Source organism: Argentina silus, assembly GCF_951799395.1.
Source record: "Argentina silus genome assembly, chromosome: 2".
In the NCBI taxonomy this organism is placed as follows: domain Eukaryota; kingdom Metazoa; phylum Chordata; class Actinopteri; order Argentiniformes; family Argentinidae; genus Argentina; species Argentina silus.
This window is the reverse complement of record NC_139656.1, coordinates 30,424,599-30,443,442: the sequence shown is the minus strand read 5'-3', so window position 1 is coordinate 30,443,442 and position 18,844 is coordinate 30,424,599. Positions and strand designations below refer to the sequence as shown.

Genomic DNA, 18,844 nt, shown 5'->3' with positions numbered 1-18,844 from the left:
TTAATAGCTTCATGATTATGTAGGTAACCTCTATGAAGCAGCTGTTGTCTCTAGTTTAACACTGTGGATACCACAGGTTTCATTAAAGACGTCATGAAAGGAGCCTCAACTATTTAGTCTTGCAATCCAGCCCACCAACATTACCATGTCTTGAGGGACTAGAACCCCTACCTGTCATAATAACAGTAAACTTTATTTAGAGATCATATCAAAAGCGTAGTATGTAATAGGCTGTGAATCTGAAGTGATGATGGCTTGTTGGATCCAAATTAAATTCTGCTGCAAAGCATTGCCTTGGCTTCTCTGTAAGTTGTCTAGTAAAACCTGGCTGGCCACCTGGCACCGCCTGGCACGGCCACCTCTACGAGGATTCAGTGGTCGCGCTGTTCAGTCATGGCTTTTCACTGTCTTGGCACCCTAGTTGTGGAACAAGCTTCCCACTACTGTCAGGACTGCAGAGGTCCGCTGTAGACTGAAGACCCATCTCTCTGAAGACTGTCCCTCCTAAAGACCGCTTCACCCCCCACTACCCCTCTGTACAGTTCATCTAGTGTTAATAATAATTTAAAAAAAATAAGAATAATCCTTCCTTCTTCAAGCATTGTGACTGCCAATGGCACTTGGTCCTAGCATAGATTTTTGCTGATGATGACTGGATGTATAGATGATTCACTTACTTTAGACAAATGTACTTGTTGTAAGTCGTTTGGATAAAAGCCTCTGCTAAATGTCAGAAATGTAAATTAATGAATAATGCCTCACCTGCTCCCATACCAAACATGTTGCCATGAGGAACGCATCCTATACCCAGCATGCCACACCTGAATAGACCCACCCCCACCCACCTGTAACTCTCACCAGAATGGACCCACCCCCACCCACCTGTAACTCTCACCTGAATGGACCCATCCCCACCCACCTGTAACTCTCACCTGAATGGACCCACCCCCACCCACCTGTAACTCTCACCTGAATGGACCCATCCCCACCCACCTGTTGTCCTCACCTGAATGGACCCACCCCCACATTATATTGTATTGCATTGTTGATTGTTTGATTGTTGTTTACTGCATTGTTGAGGAGCAGCGGATGTAGACTTGAGTGTTGTCTGCATAGACGTGGTAGCTAAGACCATGACTACCGAGAATGTGGCCAAGTATTTACAAGCATGTAAATACTAACCTTGTCCCTAGGCCAGTGTTTTTCAACCTTTTTTGAGCCACGGCACATTTTTTACATTGGAAGAATCTTGCGGCACACCACCAACCAAAAATGTTACAAAATGACATTCTGTAGCCTGATACAGTATATATAATTACAATATTAGTCTCTAATGGCATCTCCATCCACAAAACGCACATTGGCCAAGAGCTGAGAATGTCCACTAATATCCGTAGACTCATCAAGTTGCAACGCAGATTTCCTACTGATGCGTATCTTTCCCAAAACATGACTTTCGATGTCTGTAGACATGTCATCAATACGCCTGGCAATTGTGTTATCTGAGAGCGGGACTTTAGCTATGTCTTTAACCGCGTCAGGGCCGAGCATCTCGTTGACAATGGCTTTGCAGGCAGGTAGTATTAATGTCTCTGCCACAGAGTGGGACTTTTTTGATTTAGCTACGAGTTCAGCAACTAGGTAACTAGCTTTGAGGGCTTTCTCATTTACCTTTGTGGTTTTTATCATAAAAGTTGCCTGTTTCTCTGTGTTTTCACGCAGGCGAACAAAATAGTCCATCGGCTTGTTTTGAAGCGACGGGTGTTTCGTTTGGAGATGGCGTTTAAGCTTGCTTGGCACCATGGCGCTGTTGGACAGCTTCTCGCCACACACCAAGCATAATGGAGTCGGTGTCGTCTCATCCCCGGTGAAAGTAAATCCGAACGAAAGATAGCTTTCGCTGTATTGCCTCGAGCTCACCGTCTTTGCTTTCTTTTTACCACCACTCACACTAGGGCCTTCACCTGGGTCAGAATCTTGTCCAGGGCCCAGTTCGGAGTTTGCATTTTTCCTTTTTCTAAGAAGGAACGAGGCAATTAGCTACCTGCTGCCACCCAGACGAATATTACATTACTCTGCCAGTCACTATATTACAGCACAGACACTAGACAATGGCATATTATTTACAGATAATAATTAATAAATGTTAATTTAAAAAAATGTGAAATTGGATAATTTCTCACGGCACACCCAACGATCTCTCACGGCACACTAGTGTGCCGCGGCACAGCGGTTGGGAAATGCTGCCCTAGGCTATTGTGCATATAATCCTGGAATAACCTGTCCTTAATGGGGGTGAATTTACTGAGGAAAGAATATGTCATTATTTGATTTTAAGCAAATCACACAACTGTTTGGCGTGGCTCCGAATCAGAAATGTGGGGAACTTGGGGGAGACAGACAGTTTGTCCCGGCCATTCTATTGGGTAAACTAAGGCCAGGTTTGATGCATGGGTCCAAGAAACCTTCCCTGGCATTTGGGAAGAACTATCTGGGGACAAGATTATGTAAATACAGAACAGCAGAGGATGAAGGACAGAGCCTTGTGGGACACCATAGAGAACAGTGGATGGGGCCAACTGAACACTGTTGATGGTGACAAACTGTTTGACGGTTGATGAGGTATGATTTGAACCAGAACAGGGCCAGGCCAGAGAGACCAGCGAGGCTCTCCAGCCGTTCCAGCAGGATGGTGTGAAGGGGAGTTTAGTTATGGGCCTGTAGCTGGTCAGAGCATCTGTGTCTAGGCCTGGTTAGACAGGAGTGAGGGAGCCCAGGCATCCCTTCCCGCCATGGTGGATTCTATTCATAGCTGGCCCATAATGTCTGAAGCCTCCGCTATGTGTGTTGCATGGTGGACATACATATGGCTGTTTAATGGTTGATGACTAAATACATGCTGACAAAGTGCTAAAGCCTTAAGTCAGTGCAATTTGAACTGGATGACATGAACTTATGGAATGTTTAAGGTTTCCACTCCAGGGATTAGTCAGGGCTATATTAACAATCCGAAACTTGCTGTCTATGCATTTAAAAAGAAGCAATGGAAATAGATTGATGCTTTAGCAGGAGACGGTGTCACAGGATTCATAGAAATTGATAGCTAACAATCCTCTTCAATGGTCGATTTGAGGAGAGAAGCATTGTTTTTGCCTAAAATGATTGTATTTCTCTAATGTCTGAAATATAGTTATAATATACGTTAATGTATGGGATGTGTCCGACTGGTCGCTAGCTAACATTGACACGCCTGTACACACAATTATAATAATAATAAATGAAATTAAGTATTTTTTACCATTAACATGGGCCTCTGCTGCTAGAGAGCTGCTGTAACTGAGCAAGTCGCCCGCATAGTAGTGGACAAACGACTCAATCAGAAGGAGTGGTGGTGGTTATTTCAGTGCTATGTGTTGTCTAGGCTAAGACGACCATGCTACAGTAGGTCAGTGGTAAATCAATTAAACTGTCAGCTTTTATTTGAGGGTATTTGTATCATTTATTACCAGAACATGTCGATACCCTTAACTGCATGGTAGAATTATAGACATGTTATTATGGCAGTTAACAACATATCTATAATTCTAACATGCAGTTAAAGGTGTCAAGATGTTTTGCTATGATACAAATACCCTGCAAAAATATGAGTGAACAAATGAAACTGTCATTGAGTATATTTGAAGTATTTTTGCAGTCTAGATATTTTTAAGGGTGCTTTAAAAGCCAAGAGTTATCACCAACAGCATGAGTTTGTTGGAGAGACGTCATGCTGTATCTTGGCTAACAAACTTTTTTTGTAACATGATTTAATCCTCTAAATGTCTCCACAGGAAAGAGTCTAATTTGGGATGGTGAAATGTCACATGCAGTGGCAGGGCTCCACCACGCAAATGTCTTTGAAAGACCTTGGAGAGGCTCAGTATTATTTTCTGAGGCACATAACAGGACCAACTAATATGGTCAAACTTATGTGCTGCCTAATACCTGACCTTTCTCACTCTGCAGCACAGTACAGTATATGTTTTCAGCTGATGGCCATTTAGGGCCCAGCCCTGAAGCAAATAGTGTCTCCTTTTTTATCAACGACACCACAGACTGTGGAACGGAGAGAAAGTCTGCTGTTTGCAACAACTTGACGTCTCGTTCATTGGTGCCATTACCAAGATATGCAGTTGGACTCAGCTCAACGGCTGGGTTTGCTGTGGTGGAGTGAGTGTAACCGAGTTGAGATGGTAAAACTCCAAATACCCCCACTGAACGTCTGGAGCCTCTGCTGTTCTTTTCATCAACCGCGATGTTCAAATTGCTAGATTTTTGGTAGTGTAGCTGGTTTACATCGGGGATTTGAGGAGACGGTCCTGTGTGTTGGCAAGCCAGAGGTCACAAATCAACTGAAACATTTAAAGTGTCCCTTCTTGTCTATCCATAAATGTCTTAAATACAGTACAAGTTTGTTCATTAGTTTAATTGCTTCATGATTATGTACATGATCTCTATGAAGCAGCTGTTGTCTCTGGTTTGACACTGTGAATACCACAAGTTTCATTAAAGACGTCATGAAAGGAGCCTCAGCTATTTAGTCTTGTAATCCAGCCCACCAACAGGACCATATGTTGACCATATGTTTAGAGATCAAAAGTGCAGTATGTAATAGGCTGTGAAATTGAAGTGATGATGAGTTGTTGTATCTAAATTATACTGCAAACCATTCTTTGTGAGCTGTCTAGAAGTAGCTTCTAATACTGAGTGCCATGTGGTTTTGACTGGGACTGTCTGCCTTCTCCCCAGGCACCCCTTCCTGCCACTGTGGATTCTATTTATAGCCGGCTCATAAATGTCTAGAGCCTCTGCTGTTTTGCATGGTGGGCATACTAGAAATCTGAGATCAGACATTTTTTTCATCTTTTAATGGTTATTTACAAGGCTTATGAATAAATACATACTGACATAAGGCACAAGTGCCTAAAGTCAGTGCAACTTGAAGCCACTGGTAACTGTGGGTAAGTGTAACATTGCTGAATATATGAATATAAATTGTTTATATATGAGCTTGAACATCTTTTACTTTTGATAGTGTGTAATGTTACAGTATATCAACAATAAACAGTACATGGCCCCACTAATTGGAACTTAGAAATGGTTGATGACTTTTTCATAAAAACCGTTATAAGGCCTACATAGATGCTTCACCAAAAATGTATGAGCAAATTCATATTATAGACATAGTGTTATTACAGGTCCTTACATCTTAACTCTTCATATACTGTCGCATGATATTTGATTTGTGAAGCATAGGCCTTATTGTAGGTAATGAAGGTTTCTTAAAGCCTTTCAAGTTTATTAAACAGGACAGTATTTTAAAGACTGGTTAATTATAACAGTTTTCCCTGGTTAGGTCACATGGTCAAAACAAAGTCCTGCCCATCTGCCCAACTATGTTCCGACCCTGTGTCATTGTTTCCCTCGTATGATTATGTGGTGATAACAGTGTACTGGTCATGCTTGAGATGCATTAAACAACCAACAATGGGAATGTTCAACATTGCATGGGTTAGGGTTAGCAATATTATCATGCAATATTATCTGTCTTATATTTTTAATTGTAATGTTTTAATCTTGAGCACTGTGATGCCATTATTGCGCACCTAATCTATAGAAAAAAGACGACTGTATCACTGAAACCATCTCAACCCAGCAGTGCTAACCGGGATTTAGAATCTGATTTAACTGAGTGGCACAGGCAACATTGCGCGTACAGTATAGAGGCACCGACTTTTTGGAGTTTTGTCTTGTTCAAAAGTGACGGCACCACACAGTGTTGATAGGTATTTTGTTGTCGTAGTGTAGTGGTTATCACGTTCGCCTCACATGCGAAGGTCACTGGCCCGAAACCGGGCGGAAACATTTATATTCTCCTCTCACCAAGTACCGCGGTGGTTTCTCTCCGTAGCCGTAACATTATTGTACTGAGATCGTTGTGTAAAATAAAAACTCTGAATAATGAGTTCAGTACACAGAACATAGCAAGCTAGCGTTGAAGGCTGTTTTCAGAGTTTCCGTCCGAACACGTTCGGGCTGGTCGCGGGTAGTCGTTGGTTGGTTAGTAGAGATTTTGACCTTTTCTTGCCGTGCTTTCACACTGGGTTCCAATCCTACCTCAGGACACCACTCTCAAGACATATGTTCTTAATGAACTAAATGTTTAATGGAACACAACATTCTGATGATGTTTCATTTAATTAAAGAAAACATGAGATTTTATGTCACTATTGGTTTCATTTGACATTTAACAGTGTCCAATTTTACCTTGCGATTGTACCTTGGGAAGACTGTAGTGGTCTTTCTCACACCCAAATCTTACCAGACAACAACATTTGCTAAGACATCGCTTTAGACTCAAACTGATCTGATCCATTTTCTAGAAGTGTTGCCAAGTAGAGTGGTACCAGAGATGAATTGAAATCTTTGAACAGTATTTCTGTACAGTCCAGTTTCTACAAATATAATAGGCATGTGTACGATTGCATGTAATTGCACCAATATGTACATTTGAAAGATCAAAAATACTTTTTAAAAATGACATATACTTTCTGTTGGGTAATTTGTACTTATTTCAGCAAAAATAAGAGAAAATATTGTGATCCCATCACTTTCCATTCATGTTTTAACTCGCTAAAGAAATTCAGACAGGCGACACAGTCAAAGACCGTTGAATGCATTGATTATACATTGATGATTGATTACATATGGTTCGCAAATCCCTCGGACAGTCCAAAGATATATCAAGGAGGGGAGTGAACTACTTTTTGTGACATTATAGATAATGAATGAATTAAAGACAAACAGTTAAAAGAAGAAACTTTAAGTCTGAGTCATCCGATGGCAATTAAAGTTAGGAAACATTTTATGAGTCATGGTCCTAGGTGGAAGAGCATCCACAGTAACACAGTTATGAGAACACTTCAACTGTCAACACACATAATAACAGAGTTCAGTTCTGGAGGACAGAGATCTGAAGGACAGAGTTCTGGAGGATAGTTCTGGGGGACAGAGTTCTGGAGGACAGTTATGACTCCAGAGTTCTGGAGGACAGAGTTCTGGAGAACAGGGTCCTGAAGGACAGAGTTCTGGAGGACATAGTTCTGGAGGACAGGGTTCTGGAGGACAGGGTTCTGGAGGACATTTCTGGAGGACATACTTCTGGAGGACAGAGTTCTGGAGGACAGGGTTCTGGAGGACATTTCTGGAGGACATACTTCTGGAGGACAGAGTTCTGGAGGACAGGGTTCTGGAGGACAGTTATGGGTCCAGAGTTCTGGAGGGCAGAGTTCTGGAGGACAGGGTTCTAATGGACAGGGTTTTGGAGGACAGGGTTATGGAGGACAGGGTTCTAGAGGACATGGTTCTAAAGGACAGGGTTCTGACAGACAGTTATGAGTCCAGGGTCCTGAAGGACAGAGTTCTGGAGGACAGGATTCTAAAGGACAGGGTTCTGGAGGACAGGGTTCTAGAGGACATGGTTCTAAAGGACAGGGTTCTGGAGGACAGTTATGAGTTCAGGGTTCTGGGGGACAGTTATGAGTCCAAGGTCCTGAAGGACAGAGTTCTGGAGGGCAGAGTTCTGAAGGACAGGCCCAGCGCTCTGGCAGCAACAGCAGCAGGTAGCCTACCCCGATCACACCTGCAGCCGGCACCCGGACCTGGCTCACCTGGGGGGCCGCCGAGAAACACGCGTCCACAGCTTGAAGGTGTGGGGGGGGGGCACATAGGGAGGCTGTTTGATATGCTTACAATGACTCTAACAATGTACCTGTGCTGGCTGGTATGTCCAGTAACATTCTAATGTACCTGTGCTGGCTGGTATGTTCAGTAACATTCTAATGTACCTGTGCTGGCTGGTATGTTCAGTAACATTCTAATGTACCTGTGCTGGCTGGTATGCTCAGTAACATTCCCAGAGACAGGAGGCTAGGGTAGGCCAGAGCACTGCCAAGGTTCACCAACACGTTGAACGCTGAGAGGGATAGAGACACCGGGGAAGGATTGGTTAGAGACAGGGTTAGGGTTGGTTGGTTAGGGTTAGGGTTGGTTGGTTAGAGACAGACCTGACATGACAGAGGGTTAGGGTTGGTTGGTTAGGGTTAGGGTTGGTTGGTTAGAGACAGACTTGACATGACAGGGCTAGGAAGTAGGAGCTAGGGGGTAGGAGGCAGGAGGTAGGACATAGGGGCTAGGAGATATAAGCTTGGGACTAGGAGGTAGGAGCGAGGGACTAAGGACCAGGAGGTAGGAGCTCAGGGCTAGGAGGTACGAGATAGCGACTACGAGGAAGGAGATAGGGGCTAGGATGTACGAAATAGCGACTAGGAGGTAGGAGATAGGGACCAGGAGGTAGGAGCTCAGGGCTAGGAGGTACGAGATAGCGACTACGAGGAAGGAGATAGGGGCTAGGATGTACGAGATAGCGACTAGGAGGTAGGAGATAGGGACCAGGAGGTAGGAGATAGGGACTAGGAGGTTGGAGCTAGGGGCTAAGAGGTAGGAGATAGGGACTAGGAGGTTGGAGCTAGGGGCTAGGAGGTAGGAGATAGGGACTAGGAGGTAGGAGATAGGGACTAGGAAGTAGGTGTTGGTGTTACCCAGGAGCAGGGCGGCCATCACACACAGCGTGTCCCAGGGCATGACCTGATTGGCTGGCCAGTACTCCAGGTGTGTGAGGTAGAGCAGCAGACACACCCAGGAGTGGAGGACGAAGCTGCACAGCCCCACACAGGACATCAACACACTGGACGCACCCGGACACACCTCCCCCACACGCCTCCTAAACAACACCTGCACACACACACACACACACACACACACACACACACACACACATACACACACACACACACACTCACTGTATGGCCTGTATGTGTGTGTGAGTGTGTGTGGATGTGTGTGTGTGTGTGTGTGTGTGTGTGTGTGTGTGTGTGTGTGTGTTGTGTGTGTGTGTGTGTGTGTGTGTGTGTGTGTGTGTGTTGTGAGGACCTTGTAGAGGGCAGAGGTTGAAGCAGAGCCTACTGCCAGTGCCACTCCTGTGATGGAGTCGCTATGGAAACCATCAGCGTAGGCCATCATGACGATCCCAGTGATGGAGAGAATAACTGCTACTATCTGGAGAGACAGACAGGCAGGCAAAGAGACAGACAGGCAGGCAGAGAGACAGACAGACAGATAGGCAGACAGACAGACAGGCAGGCAGACAGACAAGCAGGCAGACAGGCAGGCATTGAGACAGACAGACAGACAGACAGACAGACAGACAGACAGACAAGCAGGCAGAAAGAACAGCCCAAACATAAACACTCAATCAGAAGTCTATTAACACTTTTGACAGCTCTCCACTGCCACCATGTGGTAGAGAGATGAAAGGCAGTCTTGGCTCATCTGTGTTGATCAGCTTAATGGATTTGTTGCCCTTTTAAACCTTTCAAATGTTCTCCCCCCTCTCCTCCTCACCCATACTCTCCCCCTCCCTCCTCTCCCCCTCCCTCATCTCCCCCTCTCCTCCTCACCCATACTCTCCCCCTCCCTCCTCTCTCTCCTCTCCTCACCCATACTCCCATGAAGCAGACTTTGAGGCTGATCCAGGATAGCAGGAAGATGAACCCTAACCCTAACACCCCCTCATCTCCCCCCCACCCCCCTAGACCCACCTCCACCCATCTCCCCCTCCTCCCCTCCCCCTGACCCGTACTCTCCACTCCCCCTCATCCTTACCCCCATCCTCAACCCCTTCCCACCCCCATCCTCACCCCATCCCCACCCCCATCCTCACCCCATCCCCACCCCCATCCTCACTCCCATCCCCACCCCCATCCTTACCCCATCCCCACCCCCATCCTTACCAACCACACTCCCACCCACTCCCTCACCTCCCCCCTCCCTTCTCCCCCTGCTCTCCCCTCCCTCCTCTCTCTCCTCTCCTCACCCGTACTCCCATGAAGCGGTCTTTGAGGCCGATCCAGGAGAGCAGGAAGATGAAGGCTTGGCTGCAGCAGAGGATGGCGCTGGCGTTGCCGGGGGCGATGCGTCGCAGGGCCAGTAGGTACAGGTAACCAGAGAGACTCCATAGCAAAGAGAAAGGAGCCGCACTCCGCACCAGCCCTCGAACCGTCATGGTGTCCTCTACCAGGAAGTCACCGCACTGCCTGGGACCACAACCACAGGTGTTACTGACCTGCCTGTTTCTACTGACCTGCCTGTTTCTACTGTTGTTACTGACCTGCCTGTTTCTACTGGCCTGCCTGTTTCTACTGTTGTTACTGACCTGCCTGTTTCTACTGACCTGCCTGTTTTGCTGACCAGCCTGTTTCTTCCGACCTGCTTGTTTCTGCTGACCTGACTGTTTCTACCGACCTACCTGTTTCTACTGACATGACTGTTTCCACTGACCTGCCTATTTCTACTGACCTGCCTGTTTCAACTGACCTGACTGTTTCTACTGACCTGTCTGTTTCTGCTTATCTGACTGTTTCTGCTGACCTGTATTTTTCTACTGATCTGCCTGTTTCTACTGGCCTGCCTGTTTCTACTGCTGTTACTAACCTGCCTGTTTCTACCGACCCGGTTGTTTCTACTGACCTGCCTGTTTCTACTGATCTGATTGTTTCTACTGACCTGCCTGTTTCTACTGCTATTACTGACCTGCCTGTTTCTACTGAACTGCCTGTTTCTACTGATCTGCCTGTTTCTACCGACCTGGCTGTTTCTACTGACCTGCCTGTTTCTACTGATGTGACTGTTTCTGACTGTTTCTACCGACCTGTGGACACAGCAGGGTGTTACTAAGACAGACAGACCAGGGTTAGAGTTAAGATGATTAAACCAGAAGATTAAGGAACAAAGTGTCCTAAACAGCAGGTTTGATTCATTAGGTGTTCATAATGCTCTTAAAAGACAAAAACAACATTTCAGTCACGTCATGAAAAGACAGTTGGTTTGAATCAACATGAAGATGCAAGGTCCAGGTCTGCCTGCCTGGCAAGCGATACCAACCTGAATAAAGGTTCAATACAATAAAAACAGGTGATTTCCCGTAGTCTCACCTGAAGCAGGAGGCAGGCCAGAGGCGGGTCTCCGCCCCCAGCAGATGCCCCAGGTAGAAGAGAGGGAACAGGAGGAGGTTCCAGAGCGAACAGAACCAGGTGATGAAGAAGGGAGCGGGGAGCTTCTCCAGCACCTGCCTAGCGCTGTGTGTGCCCCCCGCCCACGCCAGCGCCACGCCGCCCCCCAGGACCAGCCCCCAGCCGGCCCGGCGGACCGCCCGCAGCGGGCAGCGCCCACAACAGCCCCTCCTGCCCTGCTCCCTCTCCTCCTCCTCTGCCTCTCCTCCACTCTGTCCATCCTCAGCCTCCATCTGGCCATCCCTCACTCTCTGTTCACTCTCTGCAGACAAGAAGAGAGAAAATGTTGCGTCTGATCAAAAAAAAAATCCTTTTGGTCAAATGTGTCTAATGTCTCATTGTGTATCATGTATAAAACAGACCCCTTACACATGTTGATACAAACTGATAAAAAAATATGTTCAGAATTAAGATAGTGTTTGTGAATACTAGAGGTGCTGGTAAAAAAAAAAAAATTCATACAAAACAGCAGCTACTTTTTGTACTTTGGGGAATGTATAAGATGTGTAGCATCCAGACTGACACTGGTTTTCTCTCATCTTGTCATTGTGGGTCTGTCCCCCCTGACCCATACAGGTGTATGACAGAGTTAAGGTGACTCACCTGGTGTTGTGAGCAGAAACACAGGACTGGGAGAGATGGCAGGACTGGGAGAAACTTTGGACGTTAGTTTGTTCATGTTCACTCCCTGTGCTGCTGTTTGGTCCTGGGGAAGGCTGTTTGGTCCTGGGGAGGGCTGTTTGGTCCTGGGGAGGGCTGTTTGGTCCTGGGGAGGGCTGTTTGTGGTTGCTTGGTTGTGTGATTGAGCAGTCCTAGTCGTGTGGTCAAGTGGTCCAGCGGAGGGCTGTCAGGCAATGATGTGTGTATGGAGCTTAGAGGTGTTAAAGCAGAGGATCTACCCAGCTAGCCTAGAGATTACTATCATCACCAGCTCTGTGTCCATGGACAGGCCATCTAATACCACTAGCACTCTCCATGGATAGCCTATCTAATACCACCAGCTTAACGCTGTGAGCACAACTAACCTGCATTATCCAACTCCCCTGCTTCTCACCTGCATCATCCAACTCCCCTCCTTCTCACCTGCATCATCCAACTCCCCTCCTTCTCACCTGCATCATCCAGCTCCCCTCCTTCTCACCTGCAGCATCAGGTCCCACCTCCAAAGACAGAAATGATTCTCTCCTTCTAGCTCTACTCAATCTGATGCCGGTATGTGTTGAAGCGTGTAGGATGTGTACATTGGCTTGGATGCTAACTGGTTGAGGGTATCATAATGGGTTGATCATAATGTAGATATACACTCACCGGCCACTTTATTAGGTACACCTGTTCAACTGCTCTTTAACGCAAATATCTAATCAGCCAATCACATGGGAGCAACTCAATGCATTTAGGCATGTAGACATGGTCAAGACGACCTGCTGAAGTTCAAACCGAGCATCAGAATGAAGAAGAAAGGTGATTTAAGTGACTTTGAACGTGGCATGGTTGTTGGTGCCAGACGGGCTGGTCTGAGTATTTCAGAAACTGCTGATCTACTGGGATTTTCATGCACAACCATCTCTTAGGGTTTACAGAGAATGGTCCGAAAAAGAGAAAATATCCGGTGAGCGGCAGTTCTCTGGGCGAAAATGCCAGAGGTCAGAGGAGAATGGACAGACTGGTTCGAGATGATAGAAAGACAACAGTAACTAAAATAACCTCGTTACAACCAAGGTATGCAGAAGACCATCTCTGAATGCACAACACGTCAAACCTTGAAGCAGATGGGCTACAAAAAGGGGTCCAACTCAGTACTAGCAAGGTGTACCTAATAAAGTGGCCTGTGAGTGTACTCTCTGTTGTGATCATTGACCAAAGCTGCACTTCCATATCAAACAATGTCCTAGGATAACACATGAAAGCAATTCTAACATGTTTCTGTTTTTTGTCATCAAAGTTATAAACGTGAAATGCAGGAAGCACGTGAACCAGCACACAGTCAAAACAGAGTCTGTTGCCATGGTATCAGTGTTCCCATATCTCTGTTGCCATGGTATCCGTGTCCCCATGTCTCTGTTGCCATGGTATCTGTGTCCCCATGTCTCTGAGAGGTTGAGTACTACTGTACATCTCTCTCATCCTAACAGTGACACCTTCAAACAAGACAATAACTTATCTAACTTTATGGGCTCCATTTTCAGCTGGTGCAAATCAGACACAAGTCCAACCGCAGGCGTTTTGGCAATTTGTGTCGGCGGTAACAGGTAAAAATACCACAGTGTTGGAATGCTGTCTCGTCTGCGCTCAGGTGGGTGGAGTAGCGGTACTAGAGGCGTGTTCACGACAATGAGCAGGCCAAGTGCTATAATTAATAGAGCCTCATCATTTTTGGATGATGTGAAAAGTCTTGTGCTCCTTTTAGAGATGGTGTGAGTTGAGATGTTTAAATGAGACCTTCAGTCTCACCCACAAGGGAAGTGGTCTGAGACATCACAGCAACCTCTGAGAGAAGTATGAATTTCAGCTTATACTTACGTTGCAGCTTAATTAGCCGCTGTAACATCTGAAATAGGTCTATTATGGAAGCTTCAACCGTTCAGAGGAAATGCTTTGAGAAATAGGCTGGCACGAAACTGACTTGACCATGATATTATACAGAGCTTATAAGGCTAAAATCAGATATTTTACTAATGATAGTAGACCACTTTGTTTTCAGGCCAAGTCCTAGGGGTAGAGAGAGGGAGGAGGGAGGGCTTGGTGTAACAGATCAGGTGTAGGCCTATAGTCTCCCAAAGGCATATTGCATATGCTCCTGGCTCAAGACAAGTAGGCCTACTACCATTCTAGAGTGTAAGAGGTGTACAGATAAGTCTACAACCATTCTAGAATGTAACAGGTGTACAGGTGTACAGGTAGGCTTACTATCATTCTAGAGTGAGGACTGTTACAGGTACTGACCAGTGAGGAAGACTACTTCTTCACAAGACTATAGCAGTCACTATGCTCAGCAGTAGACTACAGATATGGTCCACTCTTTAACCCTTCTACATACGACAATATGCTATACAGTAGCTATATGCTATGCTAACTGGACTATGCTATACAGTAGCTGTATGCTATGCTGACTAGACTGTAGATATGGTCAACTCTCTAGTGCGTTGTATCTAATCAGGCAGCTGATGATGAGAGGATTTTGTGCCAACTGTAATCTGGTGAGAATTAACCTCCTGCCTGTCCGGATGTGGGTGGGATTATCACTCTCATAGGGTGCACTTCCACTCTCACCCAGCGGGGGGAGCTGTCAGGCTGACGGAGGTTCAGAGAGGAAGGCTGAGATGGAGACATCATAATGAAGTCTGAATACTGTGGTGATCAGCAGGCCATCTGTGACCCCCTGGAGGAGTCCATGAAGGCAGTATGCTCACAGAGTCTCTGGTTTTAAACCTCCATCACAGGAAGGAAATAATACTCGCAACGTCCAACCTCACAAGCTGTGTGTGAACATTTAATGGTAACACGTTTTTATCTTTGTTTTACAGGTGAACCCCACAACACTGCTGACAATACAATAATACTGTATTAGGAGTCAGCAGACACACACATTGAAATGCTGCATGTTTGTCATGTCCACGACTCAGGAGACTGGAACATGAGCAGGATGAATGATTCTAAATGTGTTACCATGCCTACGAGCCAAACTGTTTGATGAGCAATATGTACTAACTGTCATATTGCAGGTGATAATGACAATGATAAATACACATATTTCACACATACATTCTTGCACTCCTGGGTAGTCCATGTTTATGTTGGAGCACAGGAGGTGTTACCCACTTGTTGAGATGTGTCTGTCTGTCCCTCTGTCTGTCTGTCTGTCTGTCTGTCTGTCCCTCTGTCTGTCTGTCTGTCCCTCTGTCTGTCTGTCTGTCTGTTGTCTATCTGTCCCTCTGTCTGTCTGTTTGTCTGTCTGTCTGTCCCTCTGTCTGTCTGTCTGTCTGTCTGTTTGTTTGTTGTCTATCTGTCCCTCTGTCTGTCTGTTTGTCTGTCTGTCTGTCTGTTGTCTGTCTGTCTGTCAGTCCCTCTGTCTGTCTGTCTGTCTGTTTGTTTGTTGTCTATCTGTCCCTTTGTCTGTCTGTCCGTCTGTCTGTTGTCTGTCTGTCTGTCTGTCTGTCTGTCTGTTGTCTGTCTATTTGTCTGTATGCTTGTCTGTCCCTCTGTCTGTCTGTCTGTCTGTCTGTCCCTCTGTCTGTCTGTCTGTCTGCCTGTCAGTCCCTCTGTCTGTCTGTCCCTCTGTCTGTGTGTGTGTCTGTCTGTCTATCCCTCTGTCTGTCTGTCCCTCTGTCTGTCTGTCCCTCTGTCTGTCTGTCTGTCTGTCCCTCTGTCTGTGTGTGTGTCTGTCTGTCTATCCCTCTGTCTGTCTGTCCCTCTGTCTGTGTGTCTGTCTGTCTGTCTGTCCATCTGTTTGGATTGAGAGCCAGGTGAATCCAGGCTATTTATAGAGAGACAGAGTCCTCTAAGTATCCCTCCTCCCCTCCTACCATCCCTCCTCCCTCCTCCCTCCTCCCATCCCTCCTCCCATCTCTCCATCTATTCTCAATCTTTCAGGCTCTATCTCCAGACAGTCCTCTTAGTGTCGTCTCTTATCCAGACAGCAGTGTCATCTCAGTGATGTCATCTCTCCCAGAGTGTTCTAGAATGTCCCTGATTGACTGATCAGTATCCACGTCCACGGAACAAATATCCAGCCAAGATATGAAAAAACCCAGATCCAAGCTAAGTCTTTGAGGGACCTGGAGGTGGAGAGAAGGTCTGTCTGTTTTGAGGGGTTCTTCTTCATGTGTTCCTCCTCATGTATGCTTCAGTGATGGCGTATCAGGACATTGCCCTCCTCCCCGGCTCCTGACTCCCCCCCCTCCCCTTCCCCCACCCCTGTCACCCGCATCAGAGAGAAGGAGGCCTGGACGGTGGAGAGACGTCTCACCGCTCGCTTCAGAAGCTGCTTAAAGTCCTTTGTCACCTTTGGCCTGAAACACAGCAAGAAGCATGGAGGCATCAGCTCAGACAGACTGCTTCTGTTCCTCATTCCCTTGAGCTCTCAGACGATATCTCTCTCTCTCAGAGCTGTGTGTGTGTGTGTGTGTGTGTGTGTGTGTGTGTGTGTGTGTGTGTGTGTGTGTGTGTGTGTGTGTGTGTGTGTGTATCTCAACCTGGCTATGTGTGGCTTTTATCTTGAGCTCTCAGACTCTCTCACAGTGCAGCATCCTGAAGCACAACTGCAGAGACGCAGGCAGACAGACAGACAGACAGGCAGGCAGGCAGACAGACAGACAGACAGACAGACAGACAGACAGACAGACAGACAGACAGACAGACAGGCAGGCAGGCAGACAGACAGACAGACAGACAGACAGACAGACAAACAGGCAGACAAACAGGCAGACAGACAGACAGACAGACAGGCAGGCAGGCAAGCAGGCAGACAGACAGACAGACAGACAGACAGACAGACAGACAGACAGACAGACAGACAGACAGACAGGCAGGCCTGGTGTGTCCACCATTTTGGGTTAGTGGAGGGGGGGAAGATAAACGTTATATCCAGCCACTAGGAGAGACCACCGCATTTCTTTGAATAAAAAAAAAGCCCATTAAGTTTGTCCATCTCTGCCTCATGTAGGCTCCAGTGTACTCTGTAAGAGATACTGGTGTCCAGTCAGAGGGTGAAAGAACCAATCATAAGACAGTTGTTATTAACGTTGATTAATTCCTCCTGGCCATCTACTCTACCATCTTCTTCTTGTAGTGAGCTATCTCCTCCATCTGGAGCGATTGGGCCATTTGTCTGAAATATACATGACAGATGTACATGTATGACATACACCAGTTCATGATCCATAGTTGTGATCAGAGCCATGTATGGTGATACAGTGCCTCAATAAGTATTGTGTAACAGGTGTACAGGTGTACAGGTAGGCCTACTACCATTCTAGAGTGTAACAGGTGTACAGGTAGGCCTACTACCATTCTCGGGTGTAACAGGTGTACAGGTAGGCCTTCTACCATTCTAGGCTGAGGACTGTTACAGGTTCAGACCAGTGAGGAAGACTACGATACCAAGATGATACAGCACAGAGGAAGAGCAGTCACTATGCTCAGCAGTAGACTACAGATATGGTCCACTCTAACTTTTCTACATACAACACTATGCTATAAAGTAGCTGTATGCTATGCTAACTAGACTATGCTATACAGTAGATATGTGCTATGCTAACTAGACTATGCTATACAGTAGATATGTGCTATGCTAACTAGACTATGCTATACAGTAGATATGTGCTATGCTAACTGGACTATCCTATACAGTAGATATTTAGACGCTGGGTATACTCTCTGGTGATGCTCTGCCAGGCCTATACTACGACACCTTGTCGTCACCCCCGTCCCCCGTCCCCCGTCCCCCGTCCCCCGTCCTCCCCATCTCACCCATCTCACCCCCCCTCCCCCTGTCCCCCCCGTTCCCTCGTCCCCCGTCCTCCCCGTCTCACCCATCTCATCCCCTGTCCCCCCCGTTCCCCGTTCCCCCATCCCCCCCTCCCCCTCCCCCTCCCCATGACACCCCCACCCTCTCCTCTTCTTACCCTGGCTTGAGTTCTGGTGGAACAGGAAGTGGTTTGTAGAAGCCGTCTCTCCCAACCAGCCAAAAGGTCTCCTCCATCTGTTTACCCTGTAGACAGGCAGACAGACAGGCAGACAGACAGACGGACGGACGGACAGACAGACAGACAGACAGACAGACAGACAGACAGACAGACAGACAGACAGACAGGCAGGCAGGCAGGCAGGCAGGCAGGAAGACAGACAGACAGACAGGCAGGCAGGCAGGCAGACAGACAGACAGACAGACAGACAAGATGATTATGCGTCACAGTTAATACGACAGTAGTAGGACCCATTTCAATCCATTACAGATAACAGGCTTCCTGTGACGGTCTGACCTTGATCTCTGTGACTCCGCGGGGTTTAACCTGGTAGCCCTCCTCCAGGGCCAGCAGGATCTTCACTGTGCTCTGGCTCGTATGGATGCGGTACGCTGATGACATAGAACACATGGATACAGTACATAGAACACATGGATTGATGCTGATGACATAGAACACATGGATTGATGCTGATGACAATGTGAAAACATATCAGATTCTGTTTCAGTAAAGTTATTAGAACAGGTAGGGGGGCACGGTGGGGGTTGAGGACAGGGTAGAGGGTAGAGGACAGGGTAGAGGGTAGAGGGTAGAGAACAGGGTAGAGGGCAGGGACAGGGTAGAGGACAGGGTAGAGGGTAGAGGACAGGGTAGAGGGTAGAGGACAGGGACAGGGACAGGGTAGAGGGTAGAGGACTTACGCATGCCTGTGGCCTCCATTCTGGAGGCAATGTTGACGGTGTCACCAAACAGACAGTACCTGGGCATGGTCAGACCCACAACGCCGGCCACACACGGACCTACACACACACACACACACACACACACACACCACAGACAGCATTACAGACAGACCTACAGACACACACAGACACATATACACACACAGACAGACCACAGACACACAAAGACCACAGACAGCATTACACACAGGCCTACAGACACGCAGACCACAGACAGCATTACAGACACACACAGACCAGGTCTAGCATG

At 46.9% G+C, this 18,844-nt stretch overlaps 2 protein-coding genes across 2 annotated transcripts in view; both read right to left on the bottom strand.

Moving 5' to 3' along the window:
* Positions 1-7,066: 7,066 nt before the first annotated feature.
* On the bottom strand, positions 7,067-11,847 carry LOC310801320 (solute carrier family 35 member F3-like; the record flags this gene model as incomplete). Its single annotated transcript, XM_083665315.1, has 8 exons — positions 7,067-7,345; positions 7,635-7,741; positions 7,925-8,014; positions 8,640-8,832; positions 9,031-9,156; positions 9,974-10,193; positions 11,091-11,430; positions 11,772-11,847. The coding sequence occupies 8 exons, from the start codon at positions 11,845-11,847 to the stop codon at positions 7,067-7,069; spliced, it is 1,431 nt and encodes a 476-aa protein (XP_083521441.1).
* A 4,164-nt stretch (positions 11,848-16,011) lies between these two features.
* LOC310801319 (retinal guanylyl cyclase 2-like) overlaps positions 16,012-18,844 on the bottom strand; it is a gene marked incomplete at both ends in the record, with an annotated part of 12,915 nt that continues 10,082 nt past the window's right edge. Inside the window, 4 exons of the mRNA XM_083665314.1 lie at positions 16,012-16,177; positions 17,792-17,877; positions 18,149-18,243; positions 18,553-18,651. Coding sequence (XP_083521440.1) covers positions 16,012-16,177; positions 17,792-17,877; positions 18,149-18,243; positions 18,553-18,651 — 446 coding nt within the window. The remainder of the gene's footprint in view (positions 16,178-17,791; positions 17,878-18,148; positions 18,244-18,552; positions 18,652-18,844) is intronic.